Here is a 24,123-nt window from a genome sequence, read left to right on the forward strand (position 1 = left end):
GAATTAAAGAACAAACAAACAGAGATGACCAATACAGTAACTGAAATGAAAACTATACTAGAAGGAATCAATAGCAAAATAACTGAGACAGAAGAACGGATAAGTGACCTGGAAGACAGAATGGTGGAATTCACTGCTGCGGAACAGACTAAAGAAAAAAGAATGAAAAGAAATGAAGACAGCCTAAGAGACCTCTGGGACAACATTAAACGCAACCACATTCACATTATAGGGGTCCCAGAAGGAGAAGAGAGAGAGAAAGGACCAGAGAAAGTATTTGAAGAGATTATAGTCGAAAACTTCCCTAACGTGGGAAAGGAAATAGCCACCCAAGTCCAGGAAGCACAGAGAGTCCCATACAGAATAAACCCAAGGAGAAACACGCCAAGACACATAGTAATCAAAGTGGCAAAAATTAAAGACAAAGAAAAATTATTGAAAGCAGCAAGGGAAAAATGACAAATAACATACAAGGGAACTCCCATAAGGTTAACAGCTGATTTCTCAGCAGAAACTCTGCAAGCCAGAAGGGAGTGGCATGATATACTTAAAGTGATGAAAGGGAAGAACCTACAACCAAGATTACTCTACCCGGCAAGGATCTCATTTAGATTTGATGGAGAAATCAAAAGCTTTACAGACAAGCAAAAGCTAAGAGAATTCAGCACCACCAAACCAGCTCTACAACAAATGCTAAAGGAACTTCTCTAAGTGGGAAACACAAGAGAAGAAAAGGACCTACAAAAACAAACCCAAAACAATTAAGAAAATGGTCATAGGAACATACATATCGATAATTACCTTAAACGTGAATGGATTAAATGCCCCAACCAAAAGACATAGACTGGCTGAATGGATACAAAAACAAGATCCATATATATGCTGTCTACAAGAGACCCACTTTAGACCTAGGGACACATACAGACTGAAAGGGAGGGGATGGAAAAAGATATTCCATGCAAATGGAAATCAAAAGAAAGCTGGAGTAGCTATACTCATATCAGATAAAATAGACTTTAAAATAAAGAATGTTACAAGAGACAAGGAAGGACACTACATAATGATCCAGGGATCAATCCAAGAAGAAGATATAACAATTATAAATATATATGCACCCAACATAGGAGCACCTCAATACAGAAGGCAACTGCTAACAGCTATAAAAGAGGAAATCGACAGTAACACAGTAATAGTGGGGGACTTTAACACCTCACTTACACCAATGGACAGATCATCCAAAATGAAAATAAATAAGGAAACAGAAGCTTTAAATGACACAATAGACCAGATAGATTTAATTGATATATATAGGACATTCCATCCAAAAACAGCAGATTACACATTCTTCTCAAGTGCGCACGGAACATTCTCCAGGATAGATCACATCTTGGGTCACAAATCAAGCCTCAGTAAATTTAAGAAAATTGAAATCATATCAAGCGTCTTTTCTGACCACAACACTATGAGATTAGAAATGAATTACAGGGAAAAAAACGTAAAAAAGACAAACACATGGAGGCTAAACAATACGTTACTAAATAACCAAGAGATCACTGAAGAAATCAAAGAGGAAATAAAAAAATACCTAGAGACAAATGACAATGAAAACACGACAACCCAAAACCTATGGGATGCAGCAAAAGCAGTTCTAAGAGGGAAGTTTATAGCTATACAAGCTTACCTAAAGAAACAAGAAAAATCTCAAGTAAACAATCTAACCTTACACCTAAAGAAACTAGAGAAAGAAGAACAAACAAAACCCAAAGTTAGCAGAAGGAAAGAAATCATAAAGATCAGAGCAGAAATAAATGAAATAGAAACAAAGAAAACAATAGCAAAGATCAATAAAACTAAAAGTTGGTTCTTTGAGAAGATAAACAAAATTGATAAGCCATTAGCCAGACTCATCAAGAAAAAGAGGGAGAGGACTCAAATCAATAAAATCAGAAAAGAAAAAGGAGACGTTACAACAGACACCGCAGAAATACAAAACATCCTAAGAGACTACTACAAGCAACTTTATGCCAATAAAATGGACAACCTGGAAGAAATGGACAAATTCTTAGAAAGGTATAACCTTCCAAGACTGAATCAGGAAGAAACAGAAAATATGAACAGACCAATCACAAGTAATGAAATTGAAACTGTGATTAAAAATCTTCCAACAAACAAAAGTCCAGGACCAGATGGCTTCACAGGTGAATTCTATCAAACATTTAGAGAAGAGCTAACACCCATCCTTCTCAAACTCTTCCAAAAAATTGCAGAGGAAGGAACACTCCCAAACTCATTCTATGAGGCCACCATCACCCTGATACCAAAACCAGACAAAGACACTACAAAAAAAGAAAATTACAGACCAATATCACTGATGAATATAGATGCAAAAATCCTCAACAAAATACTAGCAAACAGAATCCAACAACACATTAAAAGGATCATACACCACGATCAAGTGGGATTTATCCCAGGGATGCAAGGATTCTTCAATATACGCAAATCAATCAATGTGATACACCATATTAACAAATTGAAGAATAAAAACCATATGATCATCTCAATAGATGCAGAAAAAGCTTTTGACAAAATTCAACACCCATTTCTGATAAAAACTCTCCAGAAAGTGGGCATAGAGGGAACCTACCTCAACATAATAAAGGCCATATATGACAAACCCACAGCAAACATCATTCTCAATGGTGAAAAACTGAAAGCATTTCCTCTAAGATCAGGAACGAGACAAGGATGTCCACTCTCACCACTATTATTCAACATAGTTCTGGAAGTCCTAGCCACGGCAATCAGAGAAGAAAAAGAAATAAAAGGAATACAAATTGGAAAAGAAGAAGTAAAACTGTCACTGTTTGCAGATGACATGATACTATACATAGAGAATCCTAAAGATGCCACCAGAAAACTGCTAGAGCTAATCAATGAATATGGTAAAGTTGCAGGATACAAAATTAATGCACAGAAATCTCTTGCATTCCTATACACTAATGATGAAAAATCTGAAAGAGAAATTAAGGAAACACTCCCATTTACCATTGCAACAAAAAGAATAAAATACCTAGGAATAAACCTACCTAGGGAGACAAAAGACCTGTATGCAGAAAACTATAAGACACTGATGAAAGAAATTAAAGATGATACCAACAGATGGAGAGATATACCATGTTCTTGGATTGGAAGACTCAACATTGTGAAAATGAGTATACTACCCAAAGCAATCTACAGATTCAATGCAATCCCTATCAAATTACCAATGGCATTGTTTACGGAGCTAGAACTAATCATCTTAAAATTTGTATGGAGACACAAAAGACCCCGAATAGCCAAAGCAGTCTTGAGGGAAAAAAATGGAGCTGGAGGAATCAGACTCCCTGACTTCAGACTATACTACAAAGCTACAGTAATCAAGACAATATGGTACTGGCACAAAAACAGAAACATAGATCAATGGAACAAGATAGAAAGCCCAGAGATTAACCCACACACCTATGGTCAACTAATCTATGACAAAGGAGGCAAAGATATACAATGGAGAAAAGACAGTCTCTTCAATAAGTGGTGCTGGGAAAACTGGACAGCTACATGTAAAAGAATGAAATTAGAATACTCCCTAACACCATACACAAAAATAAACTCAAAATGGATTAGAGACCTAAATATAAGACTGGACACTATAAAACTCTTAGAGGAAAACATAGGAAGAACACTCTTTGACATAAATCACAGCAAGATCTTTTTTGATCCACCTCCTAGAGTAATGGAAATAAAAACAAAAATAAACAAATGGGACCTAATGAAACTTCAAAGCTTTTGCACAGCAAAGGAAACCATAAACAAGACGAAAAGACAACCCTCAGAATGGGAGAAAATATTTGCAAATGAATCAACGGACAAAGGATTAATCTCCAAAATATATAAACAGCTCATTCAGCTCAATATTAAAGAAACAAACACCCCAATCCAAAACTGGGCAGAAGACCTAAATAGACATTTCTCCAAAGAAGACATACAGACGGCCACGAAGCACATGAAAAGATGCTCAACATCACTAATTATTAGAGAAATGCAAGTCAAAACTACAATGAGGTATCACCTCACTCCTGTTAGAATGGGCATCATCAGAAAATCTACAAACAACAAATGCTGGAGAGGGTGTGGAGAAAAGGGAACCCTCTTGCACTGTTGGTGGGAATGTAAATTGATACAGCCACTATGGAGAACAATATGGAGGTTCCTTAAAAAACTAAAAATAGAGTTACCATATGACCCAGCAATCCCACTACTGGGCATATACCCAGAGAAAACCGTAATTCAAAAAGACACATGCACCTGAATGTTCATTGCAGCACTATTTACAATAGCCAGGTCATGGAAGCAACCTAAATGCCCATCAACAGACGAATGGATAAAGAAGTTGTGGTACATATATACAATGGAATATTACTCAGCCATAAAAAGGAACGAAATTGAATCATTTGTTGAGAAGTGGATGGATCTAGAGACTGTCATACAGAGTGAAGTAAGTCAGAAAGAGAAAAACAAATATCGTATATTAATGCATGTATGTGGAACCTAGAAAAGTGGTACAGATGAGTCAGTTTGCAGGGCAGAAGTTGAGACACAGATGTAGAGAATGGACATATGGACACCAAGGGGGGAAAACTGCGGTGGGGTGGGGATGGTGGTGTGCTGAATTGGGCGATTGGGATTGACATGTATACACTGATGTGTATAAAATTGATGCCTAATAAGAACCTGCAGTATAAAAAAACAAACAAAACAACTAATACTAAACTTTCATTGGGTTATTAAAAAAAAACTGTTGAGTTTAATTTGGTATTTTTTAAATGAATTTGCATATATGTTAATGAGGAATACTGTTCTGTAGTTTTAATTTCTTAATATCTTCATGCTCTCACCCTCTCTCTTTTTTTTTTTTTTTCGGTATCAGGGTAATGCTAACCTCATAGAATGATTTAGGAAATGATCTCTCCTCTGTGTACAATTAGTATTATTTCTTCCTGAAATATCTTCTACAATTCGATTAGGACATCTGGGTCTGGGATTTTTTTGGTGGGAAAACTTCTAACTAAAAATCAGTTAAGATTCTTAATAGATACAGAGCTATTCAGATTACTTATTTCTTCTTGAAGTTTGACAATTTTTATTTTTATAGCGATTTGCTTATTTGTGATATGTTTTAGAATTTATTATAATAAAATTGTTCATAATACTCCCTCATTATCTTTTTAGCATCTGTAGAATCTGTAGTAATGTCACCTCTCTCATTCATATAATTTGTAATTTATGTCCTCTTTTTTCTGTTTCTCAGTAGTCTGGCAATAGGTTCATCAATTTTATTAATCTCAAAGAATCAACTTTTAATTTTATTGGTTTTCTCCATTGTTTTTGTTCTTCTGCTTCACAGATTTCTTCTCTTATTTTTAATATTTCTTCTACTAACTTTGGACTTAGTGGATTTTCCTCTGATCATTTAAGAAGGTAACTAAGTTTAATGATTTAGAGACCATTCTTACTCTCTCAGTACTATTTAATTGAATCTCACAATTTTTTTTGTTGTGTTTTCTTATTAATTCAATGTCAAATACTGATTTTTCTTGTAATCTCTTCTTTGACCCACTGGGTTTTTCTTAATGTGTGCTATTTAGTTTGCAAATATTTTGTTTTCCAGATATTTCTCTGAAACCTATTTCTCATTTAACTTTACAGGATCAAAGTCTGTATTTTGTGTGACTGAATCCTTCTAAATGTATTCAGATATGCTTTATGGTCCAGAATATGGCCTATTTGGTATACGTTCTGTGTTATTTTGATATGAATGTTCCTTCTGCTGTTGTTGAGTGCAGTGTTACATAAATATCAATTAATTAAAGTTGGTTATTCAAGTCATCTATACATTTACTGATTTTCTCCATTCTTAGTCTATCAATTATTGAGAGGGTTTAAATCTCTGACTATGATTTGTGCGTTAATCTTTTCAGGGCTTTTTAAAGTTTTGCTTCATTTTGGACTTTCATGAAATGCATAAATGTTCAGAATGACATGCTGATACATGATACAACATAGATGAACCTTACAAATATAATGCTAAGTGAAAGAAGCCAGTCACAAGACCATATATTGTGTGATTTTATTTACATGAAACACCCAGAATAGGCATCCTAATGGGTATGAAGTAGTATCCCATTGTATTTTTAAAATGAATTCTTATTGAAATATATTTGATACATAACAGTATGTAAATTTAAGGTGTACAGCATACATTTATACATACATTGATTTGAAACATTTATATATTGTAACATGACTGCCATTGTAGTGATAATTAGCACCTCTATCATGTCACATAATTATCATTTCTTTTTCGTGGTGGAAAAAATTAAGATCTAATCTCTCAAATTTGATAATTATAATACAATATCATTGTCTATATTCACTATACTGTATATTAGATCTTCAGAAATTGTCTACTAGTTGCAAGTTTGTACCATTAAACAACATCTCTCCTATTCTTCTAACACACAGCCTCTGGTAGCCACCATTTATTCTCTGCTTTTACAAGTTTGACTTTTTAGATTCATATGTAAGTGATATCATAGTATTTTTTTTCTTTGACTGACTTATCTCACTTAGCATAATATCCTCAAGGTCCCGTGTTGTCCCAAATGGCAAGGTTTCCTTCTTTCTCATGGCTGAATAATATTTGTATATATTTTTACCATATCTTCTTTATCCATTCATCTATTGTGGGCACTTGGGTTGTTTCCATATCTTGGCTATGATGAATAATGCTACAATAAACAAGGGAGTGCATGTATCTCTTCAATATCATGTTTTCATTTCCTTTGACTGCATACCCAGAAGGGGAATTGCTGGATCATATGGTAGTTCTATTTTAAATTTTTTGAGGAACCTCAAAACCGACTGTTTTCCATAGTAGCTGACCAAATTTACATTCCCACCAACAGTGTACAAGAGTTCTCTTTCTCCACATCTTCACCAACATGTATCTCTTGTTTCTTGATGATAGTCATTCTATACGGTGTGAGATAAGATCTCATTGTGGTTTTGATTTGAATTTCTCTAATGACTAACGATGTTGGGCATCTTTTCATGGGCTTGTTTGGCCACCTGTATATCTTCTTTGGAGAAACGTTTATTTCAAGGTCTTAATTATATTTGCTTAATTTATATTTGAATTATTTATTTTTTGTTGGGTTATGGGTTGTCTTTATATATTCTGGATACTAGATCCCTTATCAGATATACAAATATTCTATCTCATTCTGTGGATTGTCTTTTTTTTTTTTTTTTTTTTTTTTCTAAGGACTTTTCCCAAGGAATGCTTTGAGATCTTTATGTCAATTTGTGGTGTGACTTATCCACTTTTTCAATTAAGGATTCTTTTTTTTTTTTTTTTTTTTTTTTTTATAGCTACTTTATTTATTTCTTTATTTTTGGCTGTGTTGGGTCTTTGGTTCGTGCGAGGGCTTTCTCTAGTTACGGCAAGTGGGGACCGCTCTTCATCGCGGTGCGCGGGCCTTTTACTATCGCGGCCCCTCCCGTTGCGGGGCACAGGCTCCAGACGCGCAGGCTCAGTAGTTGTGGCTCACGGGCCCAGCTGGTCCGTGGCACGTGGGATCCTCCCAGACCAGGGCTCGAACCCGCGTCCCCTGCATCAGCAGGCAGACTCTCAACCACTGCGCCACCAGGGAAGCCCTGTGGATTGTCTTTTAACTTTCTTGATAGTGTCCTTTGACATACAAAATTTTTTATTTTGATAAAGTCCAATTTGTCTATTTTTTCTTTGGTTGCTTATGCTTTAGATGTCACCTAAGAAACTGTTGCTTAATCCAAGGACATGTAGATTTACATTGTGCTTCCTTAGAAGAATTTTATAGTTTTAGCTCTCATATTAAGGTCCTTTGTCTATTTCAGTTAATATGGTATATATATAGATGGTCATATGGTTCTATACGGTAGAACATAGGTATCCAGATTAATTCTTATGCATGTGGATATCCAGTTATCCCAACAGCATTTCCCCCACTGAATGATTTTGGAACGCTTGTTAATAATCAATTGACCATAAATGTATGAGTTATTTCTGGACTCTCAATTCTATTACATTGGTCTACATGTCTATTTATATGGTAGTACCACATTTTAAAAAAAAATTACTGTAGCTTTCTTGTAAATTTTAAAATTTACTTATTGAATAGTGTGGCTCTTCCAACTTTGTTCTTCTTTATTTTTGGCTAACTAATTTCCCTGCATTTCTATATGAATTTTACGATCAGCTTGTCAGTTTCCACAAAAATAGCACTTTGAATTTTTGATAGGATTGCATTAAATCTGTAGATAAATTCGAGGAATACTGCCATCTTAACAGTATTAAGTCTTCTAATCCATGAACACAAATGTCTTTCCATTTATTTATTCTTTAATTTCTTTCAACAATTCTTTGTAATTTTCAATGTACATTTACATTTCTTTTGTTAAATTCACTCCTGATATTTTACTCTTTTTGAGGCTAAGTGGAAATGTTTCATAGTATTATTTCCAGATAGCTCATTACTTCTATAGAGAATTGTAACTGATTTTTGTATTTTGATTTTGTATCTGTCAACATTGCTGGACTGCTTTATCAGCTCTTATAAAGTCATTCTTCTATTTCTGTTTTCAAGATTTTTTCTTTGTTTTTGGCTTTCAACATTTTCACTGTGAAATGTATGGGTGTGAATCTCTTTGTTTATATACACTATTTTTTGTTTATTTAGCTTACTGATTGTGTAGAGTAATATTCTTCATCAAATTTCTAGGAGTTTTTCACCATTATTTCTTCAGATATTTTTCTGCTCCATCTTCTCTCTCCTCTCTTTGTGAGTAATCCCATTATGCTTATGATGGTGTGCTTAAATAGGTGTCTCACATTTCTCTAAGGCTCTGTTCATTTTTCTTCATTCATTTTTCTGTTTGCTATTCTAAATGTATAATCTCTATCTACCTTCAAGTTTGCTGATTCTTTCTTCTGCCAGTTCAAACCTACTGTTAGCTCTTCTAGTGAATTTTTTATTTCAGTTGTTATATTTATCTCCAGAATTTCCATTTGATTCCTATTTTATAATTCCCATCTCTTTATTGATATTCTCTATTTGATGGGAGATTGTCATAATACCTCTCTTTATTTAAGCGTAGTTTCCTTTAGTTATTAAAATATTTTTATAATGGCGGCTTTGAAGTCATTTTTCTTAACCTGATGTCTGGATACTCCTAAAAATAATTCTCATGTGATTCAGTAAAGTCACCATCCTGCTTATGAAGAAAGCATAATTTGTGACATTAAAAATCATGTTGTTACTTGCAGAAAATAACCCTGAGCAGTTTTCTTTGGCAAATAAATTATTCCCTTTCAGAACATCTGCATGTTGATTGAGGTTTTCTTTGAAACTGAATCACAGGTTGCTTTCTTCCTCTGACCAATTCTGTGTTCTTTCCTTCCTTAAAAGCTTTAATCCCCAGAGTACTCCATAGTAAATATCTCGCACTCTAATCTCTACTCAAATTCTATTCTGAAAAACACATCTTGCAATATGGCTGTTGTACAAAGTTTTCAAAAACATAAAGTTGCAGAGATGAAAGCAAAAATAATTCATATAATTAATCATTCAGAAAATCTATAAGTATGCATTACATGTAGTTTTAATAATTTTCTGAGATGTTTTACAGTTACCTATACTACAAAAATATGACTATACTGTATATTTTGTTTTGTAACCGGATTTTTACTTAATAGGATATTGTGATTGTCTCCCAAAACTTCAATTAATTTTCACTCCTACCAGCTGTTTCTGAAAGTGCTTCATTTACTATAACAGCATCAACACTGTGCATTACAAGTAATAATATTTACAAACTTGATAAGCAAATAATAATATTTATTCTCTTTATTACCTTTGTAATATGTTTTGATAAATGTACCCAAAAAGGACTACAATTTAATTTCAAAGTTTTTTTGTCATTTATATTGCCCTTTTTTTCTTCTATGAAGCTCTGGTAATGTCTGAGCCACATAAAGAGAAGAATGTTAATGCTTTTGTTCAATTCATTATCTCATTCAAAATCCTATAAACACTGTCCATGTGATACAACAGAATCCTCAACCTGCTTGGACTGAGAGTACAACTTGAGACATTGAAAAGTATGTTGGATATTTATAAAAAATACCCCAATGCAATATTTATTGATATTGCATTTAACAAAATACATCCATAAATATATATATATATATATATATGTATATATATATATATATATATATATATACACACATATATATACACACACACATATAGGCACTTCCTCAACCTGAGAAAGGAAACTAGGAAAGACCTATAGGTTTTCTTTCTTTCACATTCTTAATTATAAAAAATTGAATGGTTTCCCTGCTAAGTTCAGGAGGAAAGAAAGAAGTGCTACTCTCGGGCTTCCCTGGTGGCGCAGTGGTTGAGAATTTGCCTGCCAATGCAGGGGACACGGGTTCAAGCCCTGGTCTGGGAGGATCCCGCATGCCGCGGAGCAACTAGGCCCGTGAGCCACAACTACTGAGCCTGCGCGTCTGGAGCCTGTGCTCCTCAACAAGAGAGGCCGCGACAGTGAGAGGCCCACGCACCGCAATGAAGAGTGGCCCCCGCTTGCCACAACTAGAGAAAGCCCTTGCACAGAAACGAAGACCCAACACAGTCAAAAATAAATAAATAAATAAATAAATAAGTAAATAAAAACCAAAAAAACCCAAAACGGTTCTTTAAAAAAAAAAAAAAAAAAAAGTGCTACTCTCAACACTGCTACTCAACATTGAACTTGTACTTCTAGGCAGTGCAATAAACAACAAAAAAATAAATAAAACAAATCAATTTGGGAAAAGAAGAACTAACTCTCCTTGTTTGCATATGGCATAATCATCTATGAAGAGAATTCTATGGAATCTACAAAAAACTATTAGAAATAGTGATTGCATTTTGCAAGATGCAATAGTGATTGCAATATATAGGATTGACATAAAAAAATTATAATTTATATTTACTAACAATAAAAAGATGAAAATTTTAAATGAAAAAGAATACTTTTTAAAAGAACATGAAAATTTTTAAATAATTAAGGATAAATATGATAAAAGTTGTAAAAGACCTATATGCTAAAATGTATAAATTATTGTTGAATAAACTGAAGAAAGAATATTTATACATGGAGAGATAGGCAGTGTTAATACAGCAGTATACTTAAAAGGTTAATTCTACCCCTTTTGAGTTACAGATTTCTCATAATCCCAGTCAAAATCCCAGGAGGCTTTGTGTAGCTACTGACAAACTTACGAGAAAGTAGCAGTCATCAAGAGAGTGGATACTGTGGAAAAGATGGACAAATAGATCAGTGGAACACAGTAGTGTGTCAACAAATAGACCCACACATAGATGGGCAATTTATTTTTGACAAAGTATAAAGGCAATTTCTTGGAGAAAAATAGCCCTTTCAGCAAATGCTTATATATATATATATATATATATATATATATATATATTTAAAAAAACAAATTTGACCCACATTTATCACCATATACAAATCTTAACTCAGATTGTAACATAAATCTATGTGTAAAACTAAAGACTTAAAATTTCAAGAAAAATACATAAGAGAAGACCTTTGTGACCTTGAGTTAGACAAATGTATTTATTAGACACCAAATGTATGATCAACTAAATAAATAAATGTTAAATAGACTTTATCAAAATTAAGCTCTTGGAAAGACACTAAGAGAATGAAAAAACAATTTCAAGTCACACACTGGACAACCCATAAGCCATTAAACATGTGCAAAAGATTTGAAGAGACATTTAATGAAAGAAGATATGTGGATTGCAAGCAACAAGCATATAAAATGTGTCCAACACAATTAGTCATTAGAAAAATGCCATTTAAAACCACAGTGAAATACTACCATACACCTAGTAGAATGACTCCATAGTAAAAATGTCCCACTGCTAGGTAAATGTAAAATGATACAATATTTTGCAAACAGCTTGGGAGTTTCATAAACTTTAAATGTAGGTCCCAGTCATTCTATTCCAAGGTATTGAAAAAAATAAGTAAAAGCGTATGTCCATAGAAAGACTTTTACATACATATTCATAACAGCTTTATTTTTACTAGCCCTAAACTGCTAACAACAGTGAAAATACCATTAACAGGTAGATAGACAATCAAATGATGGTATATCCATACAATGGAATACTACTGAGCAATTAAAAGGAATAGACTATAAATACATTCAACAGCATAAATGAATCTCAAAATAATTATGCTGAGTGAAAGTAATCAGACAAGAAAGAATATATACTTTATGATTCCTTTACATAAAAGTATAGGATATTCAAACTAATCAATAATGAGAGAAAGCAGGTCAATTGTTACCTGGTGATGGGTATGGGATGGGGAAAGCTGAAAAGAAGAAATTACAAAAAGCACTGTGGATGGACAGTTATGTTCATTATCTTAATTGCAGTGATGGTTTGAAGCGTGAACATATATCACAACTAATCAAACTGTATAATTTAAATATTTACAGTGATTTTTACAGCACTTTTTACACCTCAAATTTGCTTTAACTTTACATAATAAAATCCTTGAATGAAATGTTGCTTACATTACTTAGAGAAGCATAGTTTTTTAAAATATAGGTTTTATATTTAATTATTATAGGATAAAGAAATTAGTCTGTAAAAATAAATTATAATTTATAATTATAATCATTTCTGTTGAATAGCATAATGAAACAGTAGGAAAAAATTAAGCAATATTGATTGACAGAATTTAAAGCACTTAAGAAACATCATGCCGTTTTCATAGAAACATGTATAATGTATTAATATATATTAAGTACTAATATATATTGCTGTGTGCTACTATATGAGTGAAGCATTAGTGTATTTTAAGTACATGTGTTGTTTGAGGTCACCAACTGAGGTCATCAGTGTATTTTATTAGAAACCTATATTCTATGTACATGTATGATGTTATAGATATATATTAAATAAGTCTAGAAAAGTGCCTGGCGTATTGTAGAGACTCGGTAAATATTTGTTGAATAAATATTGCTTGAAGCCTTTAAAAATCACTTTAAAATATAAAATTAATTCTTTTTTTTTAACATCTTTATTGGAGTATAATTGCTTTACAAAGGTGTGTAACTTTCTGCTTTATAACAAAGTGAATCAGTTATACATATACATATATCCCCATATCTCCTCCCTCTTGCGTCTCCCTCCCTCCCACCCTCCCTATCCCACCCCTCTAGGTGATCACAAAGCACCGAGCTGATCTCCCTGTGCTATGCGGCTGCTTCCCACTAGCTATCTATTTTACGTTTGGTAGTGTATATATGTCCATGCCACTCTCTCACTTTGTCCCGGCTTACCCTTCCCCCTCCCTGTATCCTCAAGTCCATTCTCTAGTAGGTCTGCATCTTTATTCCCATCTTGCTCTTAGGTTCTTCATGACCATTTTTTTTGTTTGTTTTTTAGATTCCATATATATGTGTTAGCATACGGTATTTGTTTCTCTCTTTCTGACTTAACTTCACTCTGTATGACAGACTCTAGGTCCATCCACCTCACTACAAATAACTCAATTTCATTTCTTTTTATGGCTGAGTAACATTCCATTGTATATATGTGCCACATCTTCTTTATCCATTCATCTGTTGATGGACACTTAGGTTGCTTCCATGTCCTGGCTATCGTAAATAGAGCTGCAATGAACATTTTGGTACATGACTCTTTTTGAATTATGGTTTTCTCAGGGCATATGCCCAGTAGTGGGATTGCTGGGTCATATGGTAGTTCTATTTTTAGTTTTTTAAGGAACCTCCATACTGTTCTCCATAGTGGCTGTATCAATTTATATTCCCACCAACAGTGCAAGAGTGTTCCCTTTTCTCCACACCCTCTCCAGCATTTATTGTTTGTAGATTTTTTGATGATGGTCATTCTGACAGGTGTGAGATGATATCTCATTGTAGTTTTGACTTGCATTTCTCTAATGATTAATGATGTTGAGAATTTTTTCATGTGTTTGTTGGCAATCTGTATATCTTCTTTGGAGAAATGTCTATTTAGGTCTTCTGCCCATAAAATGTATAATTAATTCTTAAGATGTGATACTTTAATCCCAATTAGAATTAACATTTTCACATGGGCCCACTATTTAAAAGCTTCATCCTAGTTTGCCTATAATAGAGTATTTCTCCCTTGTCTAAAAATGTATGATTTCTCATTCTCCTACCCAGAGCTTGTCTTTTTAATTTTCCCTTGAGTCTGAATAGTGTTTAGTGATGGTATCTTGACTACCTCCCAGGGCACCCTATTAAATTGCCTCATTGACCTCATGACTAAGAATTTCTTCATCTTATCTAGCTTAAGAGTTCTCCATGTTTCGGGCCATTACTTCTTGTCTTACCATCTTTAACTATCTTGAGTAATTTATCCCCTCAGGAATTTTAGCTACCCATAAATATAAAAAGAAAAAGGCATATCTCATTGCCTGACAGTTTGTGAAAATTAAGACAACTCTATTCGAGAGATAGCAGTACTTAGGGCAGGCAGAGAGCAACAGTGGAGGAAAAAATTCCCTGGTTTGCTGACCTGAGGCAATGTAACTATATTTTATATGCATAGAGCTCTGAAACTACTGTTCATTTATCAAATGTGTAATGTTTTAATTTGTGATATTGACTTATATTTTATCAATTTTTCCTTTGCACTGTGTCCATATGTATTGCTGCTTCTCTTTAAATGATAGGAAAAGGAAGAGAGAAGTAAATATTTTTTTTTATAAATTATCAAAATATTATCACTTTGTGGCCACTTCTCTCTTGACTCCATTTTCTATTTTTTCAAAGGATTCCTTTTGTTTTGTTATATTTTTTTAGATCTTAGTAAATTCAAGAGTCTATAATATTTGAAATATATGATCCTTTGAAAAATATTTTGGCTTAGGAAGATTTGATTCTCTCGAGTTTTAGTGGACTCAAAACACTTTTGAGATGCTTCCATGTATAAAAGCTTAAAAATATATTATGTACACTCACACACACACACATATATATATTTATACTTATATATTTCCTGGTATAAAATATTTGTCCCTGGAAGAGTAGACTTTAAACTATTTAAACGCCCTTGGTCATCAAATTTCACTTCAAAATCCTCTTCACACAGTACAAGTCAATCCAAATCTATAGTGTAGAAACTCTGTACAATTTCAACCAGTTCTCTGACTTTTAAGACCCACTTTCAAATCACCCAGTCCAGCACCTAAAACTATAAATACCTTTTTCTAATTTCTTCTTTTTGAGAATCTATTAAGATTAGTATCTGTCCTTAATGCAGTAAGTCTAATAAACTTAGTTTTTCTTGATTAGCAGGTTTCTCTAGTGGTCTTTCAAGGTGTTGGTAGGTGACATTTACCTACAACAAAATTCATCTTGTTATCAATCTGAATTTTAAAAAACAAACCAATGCAAAATAGTTTTCTATTATTTATTATCAGGTTCACTAGAAAATGATGTACTCTTTTATTTAGTTTTTTGATACCCATGATATAATTTTGTACCATGTTGCAGGATGAATTTTGCCCCCCCCCAAAAGATATGTCTAAGTCCTAACCATTGGTACCTGTGAATGTTACCTTATTTGAAAATAAGAAGTTTGTAGACACAATCAAGGTAAGATGAGTAAGATTAGCTTATACTGGAACAGCACGGGTTCTCGTCTAACAATTGGTATCTTTATGAGAAGAAGAAATTCTGCCTCAAGACTGCAGTACCAACTCCTGTTTGAGTTTCTTGCCTGTTAACTGCCCTAAAGATTTTGGACTTGTAAACTCCTACACTCACATAAACCAATTGCTTAAAATAGATCTCTTCATAGATGGATGGATGGATGGATGGATAGATAGATATATTGATAGGTGACACAGATATTGAAATAGACACAGAGGCAGATATAGATAAATAGATATGGATAAAATCTCTTATTGTTTCTCTGTAGAACCCTAACTAATACAGATTTTGATACTGGAAAGTGGGGTGCTGCCATAATAAATACCTAAAAAATGCAGAAGTGATTTTGGAATTGGGTAGTAGATAAAGGCTAGAAGAGTTTTGAAACACATGACAGAAAAAGCCTAGATTACCTTGAAGTAATTGTTTATAAAAATATGAACATTAAAACTGATTCTGGTGAAGACTCAGAAAGAAGTGAAGAGAGCTATAGAGAAAGCTTCTATCATTTACACACACACACACTCGTGTGTATATATATATATATATAATCATTAACCAAACACTGCTAGAATATGAAAGGTCTTTCTAATGCGGTCTCAGATAGAAATGAAGAACGTTATTGGACGCTGGAGGAAAGGTGATTCTTGTTATAAAGCATCAGAAATTGGCTGAATTGTGTTCAACTATTGGGTGGTAAGTAGAACTTGCAAGGAATGAACTTGAACATTTACCTGAGCAGATTTCAAAGTAAAATGTAGAAGGTGCAAGCTGGTTTCTCCTTGATGTTCTCTCAGAGCCTCCAGGAAGAAATAACCCTCCTGACACCATGATTTTGGACTTCCAGTGTCCAAAACTGAAAGAGAATATTCTGTACTCTTTTGTGGTGATTTGTTACAGTAGCCCTAGGAAACTAATACAAGGCCCATATGGTAAGTTTTAGAGATCTTTTTTTTTTTTTTTTAGGAAGGAAATTCTTTTTAAAAAAGTTTTTTTATTTATTTTATTTTTTGCTGCATTGGGTCTTCATTGCTGCGCACGGGCTTTTCTCTAGTTGCGGAGAACAGGGGCTACTCTTTGTTGCAGTGTGCGGGGTTCTCATCGTGGTGGCTTTTCTTGCTGTGGAGCACAGGCTCTAGGTGCACGGGCTTCAGTAGTTGCGGCACGCAGGCTCAGTAGTTGTGGCTCGCGGGCTCTAGAGAACAGGCTCAGTAGTTGTGGTGCACGGGCTTAGTTGCTCCGCGGCATGTGGGATCTTCCCGGACCAGGGCTCGAACCCGTGTCCCCTGCATTAGCAGGCAGATTCTTAACCACTGCACCACCAGGGAAGCCCTAGAGATCTTCTAATTGGAAATCATAAATTTTAAAGGAAGAGTTAGAGAGGAGAGAAGGTGTAAAGTAGAGCATGATCCAAAGAAAAAATTGATAAGTTGGAATTTATTAAAATGAAAAACTTTGCTTTGCAAAATACACTTAAAAAACAAAATGACAAACCACATACTTGTAGAAAATACTTGCTAAGCACATATCTGGTAACAAACTTGTGTCCAAAGCATACAAAGGACTCTTAAAATTCAATAATAAGAAAATAAACATGTCAATTAAAAAATGGGCAAAATATCCTAACCTTGACAAAGAAGATACGTAGGTGGTAAATAAGTACCTGAAAAAGTGCTCAACAAGATATGTTATTAGGCAATTGCAAATGAAACAATGGGATACCAATGAGATACATACATATTAGAATTTTTTTTTAAATATTAAAACTAATAATATCAAATATTGGTGAGGCTGTGAAGCAGCAGGGAACTCACGTTAATGGCTGGTGAGATTGCAAAATGGTTCAGCCACGTCAGAAGACAGTTTAGCAGTTTCTTACAAAGCTAAGCATAGTCTAACTATATGATCCAACGACTATACTACCAGGTGTTTCCCCAGATGAGTTGAAAACATATACCTCCACACACAAAAGCTGCGCATGAATGTTTGAGGCAACTTTATTCATAATTGCCTAAAACTGGAAGCAACCAAGTTTTCTTTCAATAGGTTGATGATGAAACAAATTGTGGTACATCTATACAATAGAATATCACTCAGCAACAAAAAGAAACAAGCCTCAAGCCACAAAAAGACATGGAGGGAGGACTGACATCACCACGATGGCAACATATGTTTTTCATGACTTCATTCCCCTTAACAAGAAGAAAAACTAACAATTATTTAAGAACAAGGCATCACTGAGAGAATCCTAAAACACCTTGCAAGGTTTGAGGTGAGGTTGAAGCACCGCTTGCAACAAAGAGACCAAGACAGACTACATTGGAAGGGTAAGAAAAGTGGCTACAGGTAGACTGTATTGCCCCTCCCCCAGGCCAGCAGGATACCATGTGGACAGGTCTCCTCTAAGCCTCTGGTTGCTCTAGTGGGAAAAGAGAACACAGAAGGGACAACCAGCCCCATACACACACACACACACACACACACACACAGAGCATCGTGAGTTGCTTTGCAAGAGCCTCTACTCTGATGTCGCACCACAGGGATTGCAGGGGAATCTGCAGGGCTGAACCACTGGAAATATGATGGTGAGAGGGAAGGGCTTGCAACAGCCAGCACAAAGATCTTAGCAGACCAAGTTCACACTTGTGAACCCAAGTAGTAATACTACCCTGGGGCTTTGCTCATTGCAGAATCAAGTCAGGGGCACACTCTGATGAGGGAACTTGGCTGGGTACAGACCTGCCTGATATAGATCCTCAAATGAGGAGTTTTGCCAGCCGTAGAGCCCAGTGTCCCTACACCCAGGCAAGGAGCTGAGTCACAGACTCACCCCAATCCCACACCATGGAGACTGTCCTCAGGCCCATCTGACCAAAAGGCAGGCTACAACTCTTGGAAACAGTGCAGCTCAGTGGCATTTGAGTCAAAGGCAAAAGGACAGAACCGATCGGCCCTAAAGCAAAGCCAGTACCGAGCATGGAACATTCCCATGCTACACACAGACGGGGGATTAATTTACAGCCAAGGCTGAGGGTAGCTCCTGGTGCATCCCAAATGGGGATCCTGTGTAGGAAATTGAGACTGGTCTGGAACAGCCCCTCCCCCTTTCACCCAGGCAAAGAGCTGAATCACAGACCACTCACTGTGGAAAGTGTTTTCTGACCCCATCTAACCAGAAGGGCTGGCACCAACTCATAGAAGCTGCACAGCCTAGCTGCACTCTAGCTGCAAGGCAGATGGGAAGACTGATAGCTTCCAAAACAAAGTCAGTGGCCCTGTGGGTCAGGGAACTTGGGGTGCGGTCAGCTTTGTTAAGACAATACACAAAGAGCTTTACCAGCTTTAGAGCTGCTTCTTCCACTGCCCATGGGCAGGGAATTTAATGCATAGCCCTGCTCATCACTGAATACAGCCTTCAGCCTGTCTAACCAGGGAACCCAACCAGAGCACACAGAATGCTGTGTAGCCCGTTCAATAGCCCTACATACAGCGGCACTTGAATAGAGAGCACAGCCCATGGCTTCCCCCATCTGCAGAGCAAAACCAGTGGCCTCATGTGACCAAAGAATTCAGTGCACACACTGTAGCCTGATTTGGTTCTTCAAATCTTGGTCCCATCCTTCTGCCCTGCCAGAGCAGGGAAGCCAATTCATAGCCCTGTCTACTACTGAATATAGTATCCAGTCCCATCTAGTAAGCATGACCAGAGAATCCAGGCAACTGTGGAGCCCATCTTCCAGCCTCACTTGGGTAGGGAACCAAGCCAGAAGTTCTATTCAACTATTCTCAGCCAGTGGCATACCCCCTATCTCTATTCTCAGAGCTCAACAGTTGCCTCACTCAAAAATAGCAGAACCCATCTTCCCAAAGATATTACCAGCAGACACACACAGAAACCCAAAATGAACCAACTGGTGAACAACTGACTCTGCCAAAGCAAATCTGTAAAGTCTGGAAGAGGAACCCAGTTACTTGAATGTGAAGATACTGATGTAAGGAATCAAGGATCACAAAAAATCAGGTAAATATGACAGAGGAAATTAATAAAGCCCTGATAACTGGCCCTATAGAAACGGAGATCTATGAACTGTCAGACAAAGAATTCAGAATAATCCTCTTAAGGAAGTTTAGTGAACTGCAAAAAAACACAGACAGACAACTAAATGAAATTAGGAAAACAATGCATAAACTCAATGAGAAGTTCAACAAGCACACGGCAAACATCAAACAAACAAACAAAAAATCCTAGAGTTAAAAAATATAATAACTGAGTTGAAAAATTCAATAGAGAGTTTCAAAAGTAGACTCGACCATGCATCAGAAAGAATCAGCTACTTGGAGGATAAGACACTGGAAATTATCCAGTGAGAAGGAAAAAAAAAAAAAAAGAAAAAAAAAGTGAAGAAAGCTTATGGGAATTATGGGACATAATGAAAAGGAACAATATTTGCATTATGGGAATTTCAGAAGGAGATGAGGAAGAGAAAGGGATAGAAAGTATATTTAAAGCATTTATGTTTAAAGTAATTATTGGTAGGTAAGGACTTAACTGTTGCATTTTGCTAATTATTTTCTGGTTGTTTTGTATATCCAATGTTCCTTGTTTCTTATCCTGATGGTTTGTGTGTGTGTGTGTGTGTGTGTGTGTGTGTGTGTGTGTGTGTGTGTGTGTGTGTGTGTGTTTAACCATGGTATATGCAAATCTATCAATATGATACATCGCATTAATAGAATGAAACAAAAGACTCATGTGATCATCTCAACAGACGCAGAAAAAGCATTTGACAAAATTCAAAATCCATTCATGATAAAAACCCTTTGAATTAGGCATAGAGGAAACATATATCAACATAATAAAGGCCATATATGACAAGTCCATAGATAATATCATACTCAGTGGTGAAAAGTTGAAGTTTTCCTCTAAGATCAGGAACAAGACAAGGGTGTTCACTCTTACCACTCTTATTCAACTTATAGTACTGCAAGTACTATATCCTACCTAGAGTAGTCATGAAAAAGAAATAAAAGGTATCAGACTTGGAAAGGAAGAAGCGAAATTGTCACTATTTGCAGATAACATGATTTTATACAGAAAAATCCTAAAGTCACAACCAAAAAACTGTTAGATCTAATCAATGAATTCAGTAAAGTTGGACACAAAACTAACATATAAAAATTAACAGCATTTCTATACACTAACAATGAATTTTCTGAAAAAGAAATAAAGAAATCAATCCCATTTACAACAGCATCAAAAATGATACAGTCCTTAGGAATAACCTTAACTAAAGAAAATTGCAAGAAGTCGATGAAAGAAATTTAAAAAGACATAAATACATGAAAAAGTATCTGATGTTCATGGATTGGAAGAATTAATATTATTAAAATGTCAATACTAACAAAAAGCCATCTGTAGATTCAATCCAATCCCTATCAAGATTCTAATGGCATTTTTTTACAGAAGTAAAAAAAATATCCTAAAACTTATATGGAACCAAAAAAGCCCTGAATAGCCAAAGCAATCCTGAAAAAGAAGAACAAGCAGGAGGCATCATACTTTCTGATTTCAAGCTATACCCTAAACCTATATTTATCAAAACATCATGGTAATGGTATAAAAACAAATAGACCAGGACTTCCCTGGCGGTCCAGTGGGAGACTTTGCCTTCCAATACGAGGGGTGCAGGTTCAGTCCCTGGCTGGGGAGCTAGGATCCAACATGTCTCACAGCCAAGGGACTAAAAGCATGAAACGGAAGCAATGTTGTAATGGGTTCAATGGAGACTTTAAAAATGGTCCACATCAACAAAATCTTTAAAAAACAAAAAAAACACAAAAAGACAAATAGACCAATGGAACAGAAGTGAGAGCTCAGAAATAAACCCAAGCATATATAGTCAACTAATATTTGACAAGAGAGCCAGGAATACTCAATGGAGAGAAAACACTCTTTTCAATAAATGGTGTTAGGATAATTGGATATTCACATGGAAAAGAATGAAGCTGGACCCCTATCTTCCACCACTCACAAAAATTAACTCAACATAGATTAAAGATTTAAATGTAAGACCTGAATCCATGAAATTCCTCAAAGAAGATGTAGGAATAAAAGTCCTTGACATGAGCTTGGTAATGATTTTTTGGATACGACACCTAAAGCATGAGCAACAATGACAACAAACAAACAGTTGGGACTACATCGAATAAAAACGTCCTGTACAGTAAAAGAAGCCATCAACAAGGTGAAAGGACAACTTCCGGAATGGGAAAAAATATTTGCAAACAATATATATAGTAAGGGATTAATATCCAAAATATATAAATAATTCATACAACTCAATAACCAAAAAAAAAAAAAAAAATTGAAAAATTGAAAAATGGGCAAAGGATCTGAATAAACATTTCTCCAAAGAAAATATTTAAAAGCCCAACAGGTAAATGAAAAGATGCTCAACATCACAAGTCAATAAGGAAATACAGATTTAAACCACAGTGAGGTATCTCCTTCTACCTGCTAGAATGCACATTTTCAAAAGGATAAGCTTTAGCATCAGCCCGCCCTCTCAGCGCGCGCTCGGCCGCCCGACGCCGCGGGAACCGCACGCACCAGACGAGGCTCGCCGCGCTCATTGCCGCCGAGCGCCGGCCCGCTGAGGCGGCGCCCTCGGTTCCTGGCCAGGAGGGAATCGGTGGCCCCAGAGCGGAGGCGGCGGCGGGAAAGATGAAAAACGAAATTGCTGCCGTAGTCTTCTTTTTCACGAGGCTAGTTTGAAAACATGATAAGTTGAAAAAAAGAAGCAGTCGAGAGGGTTGCTGAGAAATTGACTCTAATACTTCAAGAAAAATATAAAAATCACTGGTATCCGGAAAAACCATCAAAAGGACAGGCCTACAGATGCGTTCGTGTCAATAAGTTTCAGAGAGTTGATCCTGATGTCCTGAAAGCCTGTGAGAACAGCTGCTGCATTTTGTACAGTGACCTGGGCTTGCCAAAGGAACTCACTCTCTGGGTGGACCCATGTGAGGTGTGCTGTCGGTATGGAGAGAAAAACAATGCATTCATTGTTGCCAGCTTTGAAAATGAGGATGAGAACAAGGAGGAGATTTCCAAGAAAGTGACCAGGGCCCTTGATAAGGTTACCTCTGATTATCATTCAGGGTCCTCTTCTTCAGATGAAGAAACAAGTAAGGAAGTAGAAGTGAAACCCAATTCAGGGGCTGTGACCCCCAGCCCCGTGTACCAGATTTCAGAGCTGATATTCCCACCTCTTCCAATGTGGCACTCTTTACCCAGAAAAAAACCAGGAATGTACCAAGGGAATGGTCATCAAAGTCACTGCCCTCCTCCTGTTCCATTTGGTTATCCAAATCAGGGAAGGAAGAATAAACCATATCGCCCAATTCCAGTAACATGGGTACCTCCTCCTGGAATGCATTGTGACCGGAATCACTGGATTAATCCTCACATGTTAGCACCTCACTAGCTGCTTTGATTCTGTTGGTGTCATGTTGAGAGAAGGTAGAATAAGCCTGACTGCATATTAAAAGTTCATACTCAAAGTAGTAAAGTTAGATGGGCTAAACCATCAAACTTATTTTTATAGAGAAGTTATTGAGAATAATCTTTCTTAAAAAATATATATGCACTTTAGATATATTGATATAGTTTGAGAAACTTTATTAAAGTTAGTCAAGTGCCTGAGTTTTTAATATTGGACTTGAGTATTTATATATTGTGCATCAACTCTGTTGGATATGAGAACACTGTAGGAGTGGACGATCTGTTCTAGCACCTTTGAGCATTTACTTTATGGAGAGTATGTAAGTTATTTATACACAAGGAAATCTATTTTATGTCGTTGTTTAGAAGAGTTTCGTGAAATCATGTAGTTGCAAATAAAAAGTAGTTTGAGGCAAAAAACAAAAAAGATAAGCTATAACAAATGCTAGCATGGATATGGAAAAAATGGAACCCTTGTGCACTGTGTGGGATTGTTAACTGGTAGAGCCAGTATGGAAAACAGTATGGAGGCTCCTCAAAAAATTAAAAATAGAACTACCATATGATCCAGCAATTCCGCTTCTGAAAATATATTCAAAGGAAACAAAAACACCAACTCATAAAGATATCTGCACCCCCATGCTCATAGCAACATTACTTATAAAAGCTAAGACATGGAAACAACCTAAGTGTTGAGTGTCCATCAATGGAAGAATGACTAAAGAAATTGTGGCTCTCTCTATATATAGAC

The 24,123-nt window shown here is 35.6% G+C and overlaps 1 protein-coding gene across 1 annotated transcript; it reads left to right on the plus strand.

The window, feature by feature from the left end:
- Positions 1–22,460: 22,460 nt before the first annotated feature.
- LOC102997990 (protein BTG3-like) lies at positions 22,461–23,722 on the plus strand. The gene is given in 2 exon segments (XM_028166999.2): positions 22,461–22,658; positions 22,660–23,722. Coding segments are annotated over 2 exon segments (762 nt in total). The 5' UTR covers positions 22,461–22,592; the 3' UTR covers positions 23,356–23,722.
- The last annotated feature ends 401 nt before the right edge of the window (positions 23,723–24,123 follow it).

This window comes from Balaenoptera acutorostrata, chromosome 5 (genome assembly GCF_949987535.1).
Source record: "Balaenoptera acutorostrata chromosome 5, mBalAcu1.1, whole genome shotgun sequence".
In the NCBI taxonomy this organism is placed as follows: domain Eukaryota; kingdom Metazoa; phylum Chordata; class Mammalia; order Artiodactyla; family Balaenopteridae; genus Balaenoptera; species Balaenoptera acutorostrata.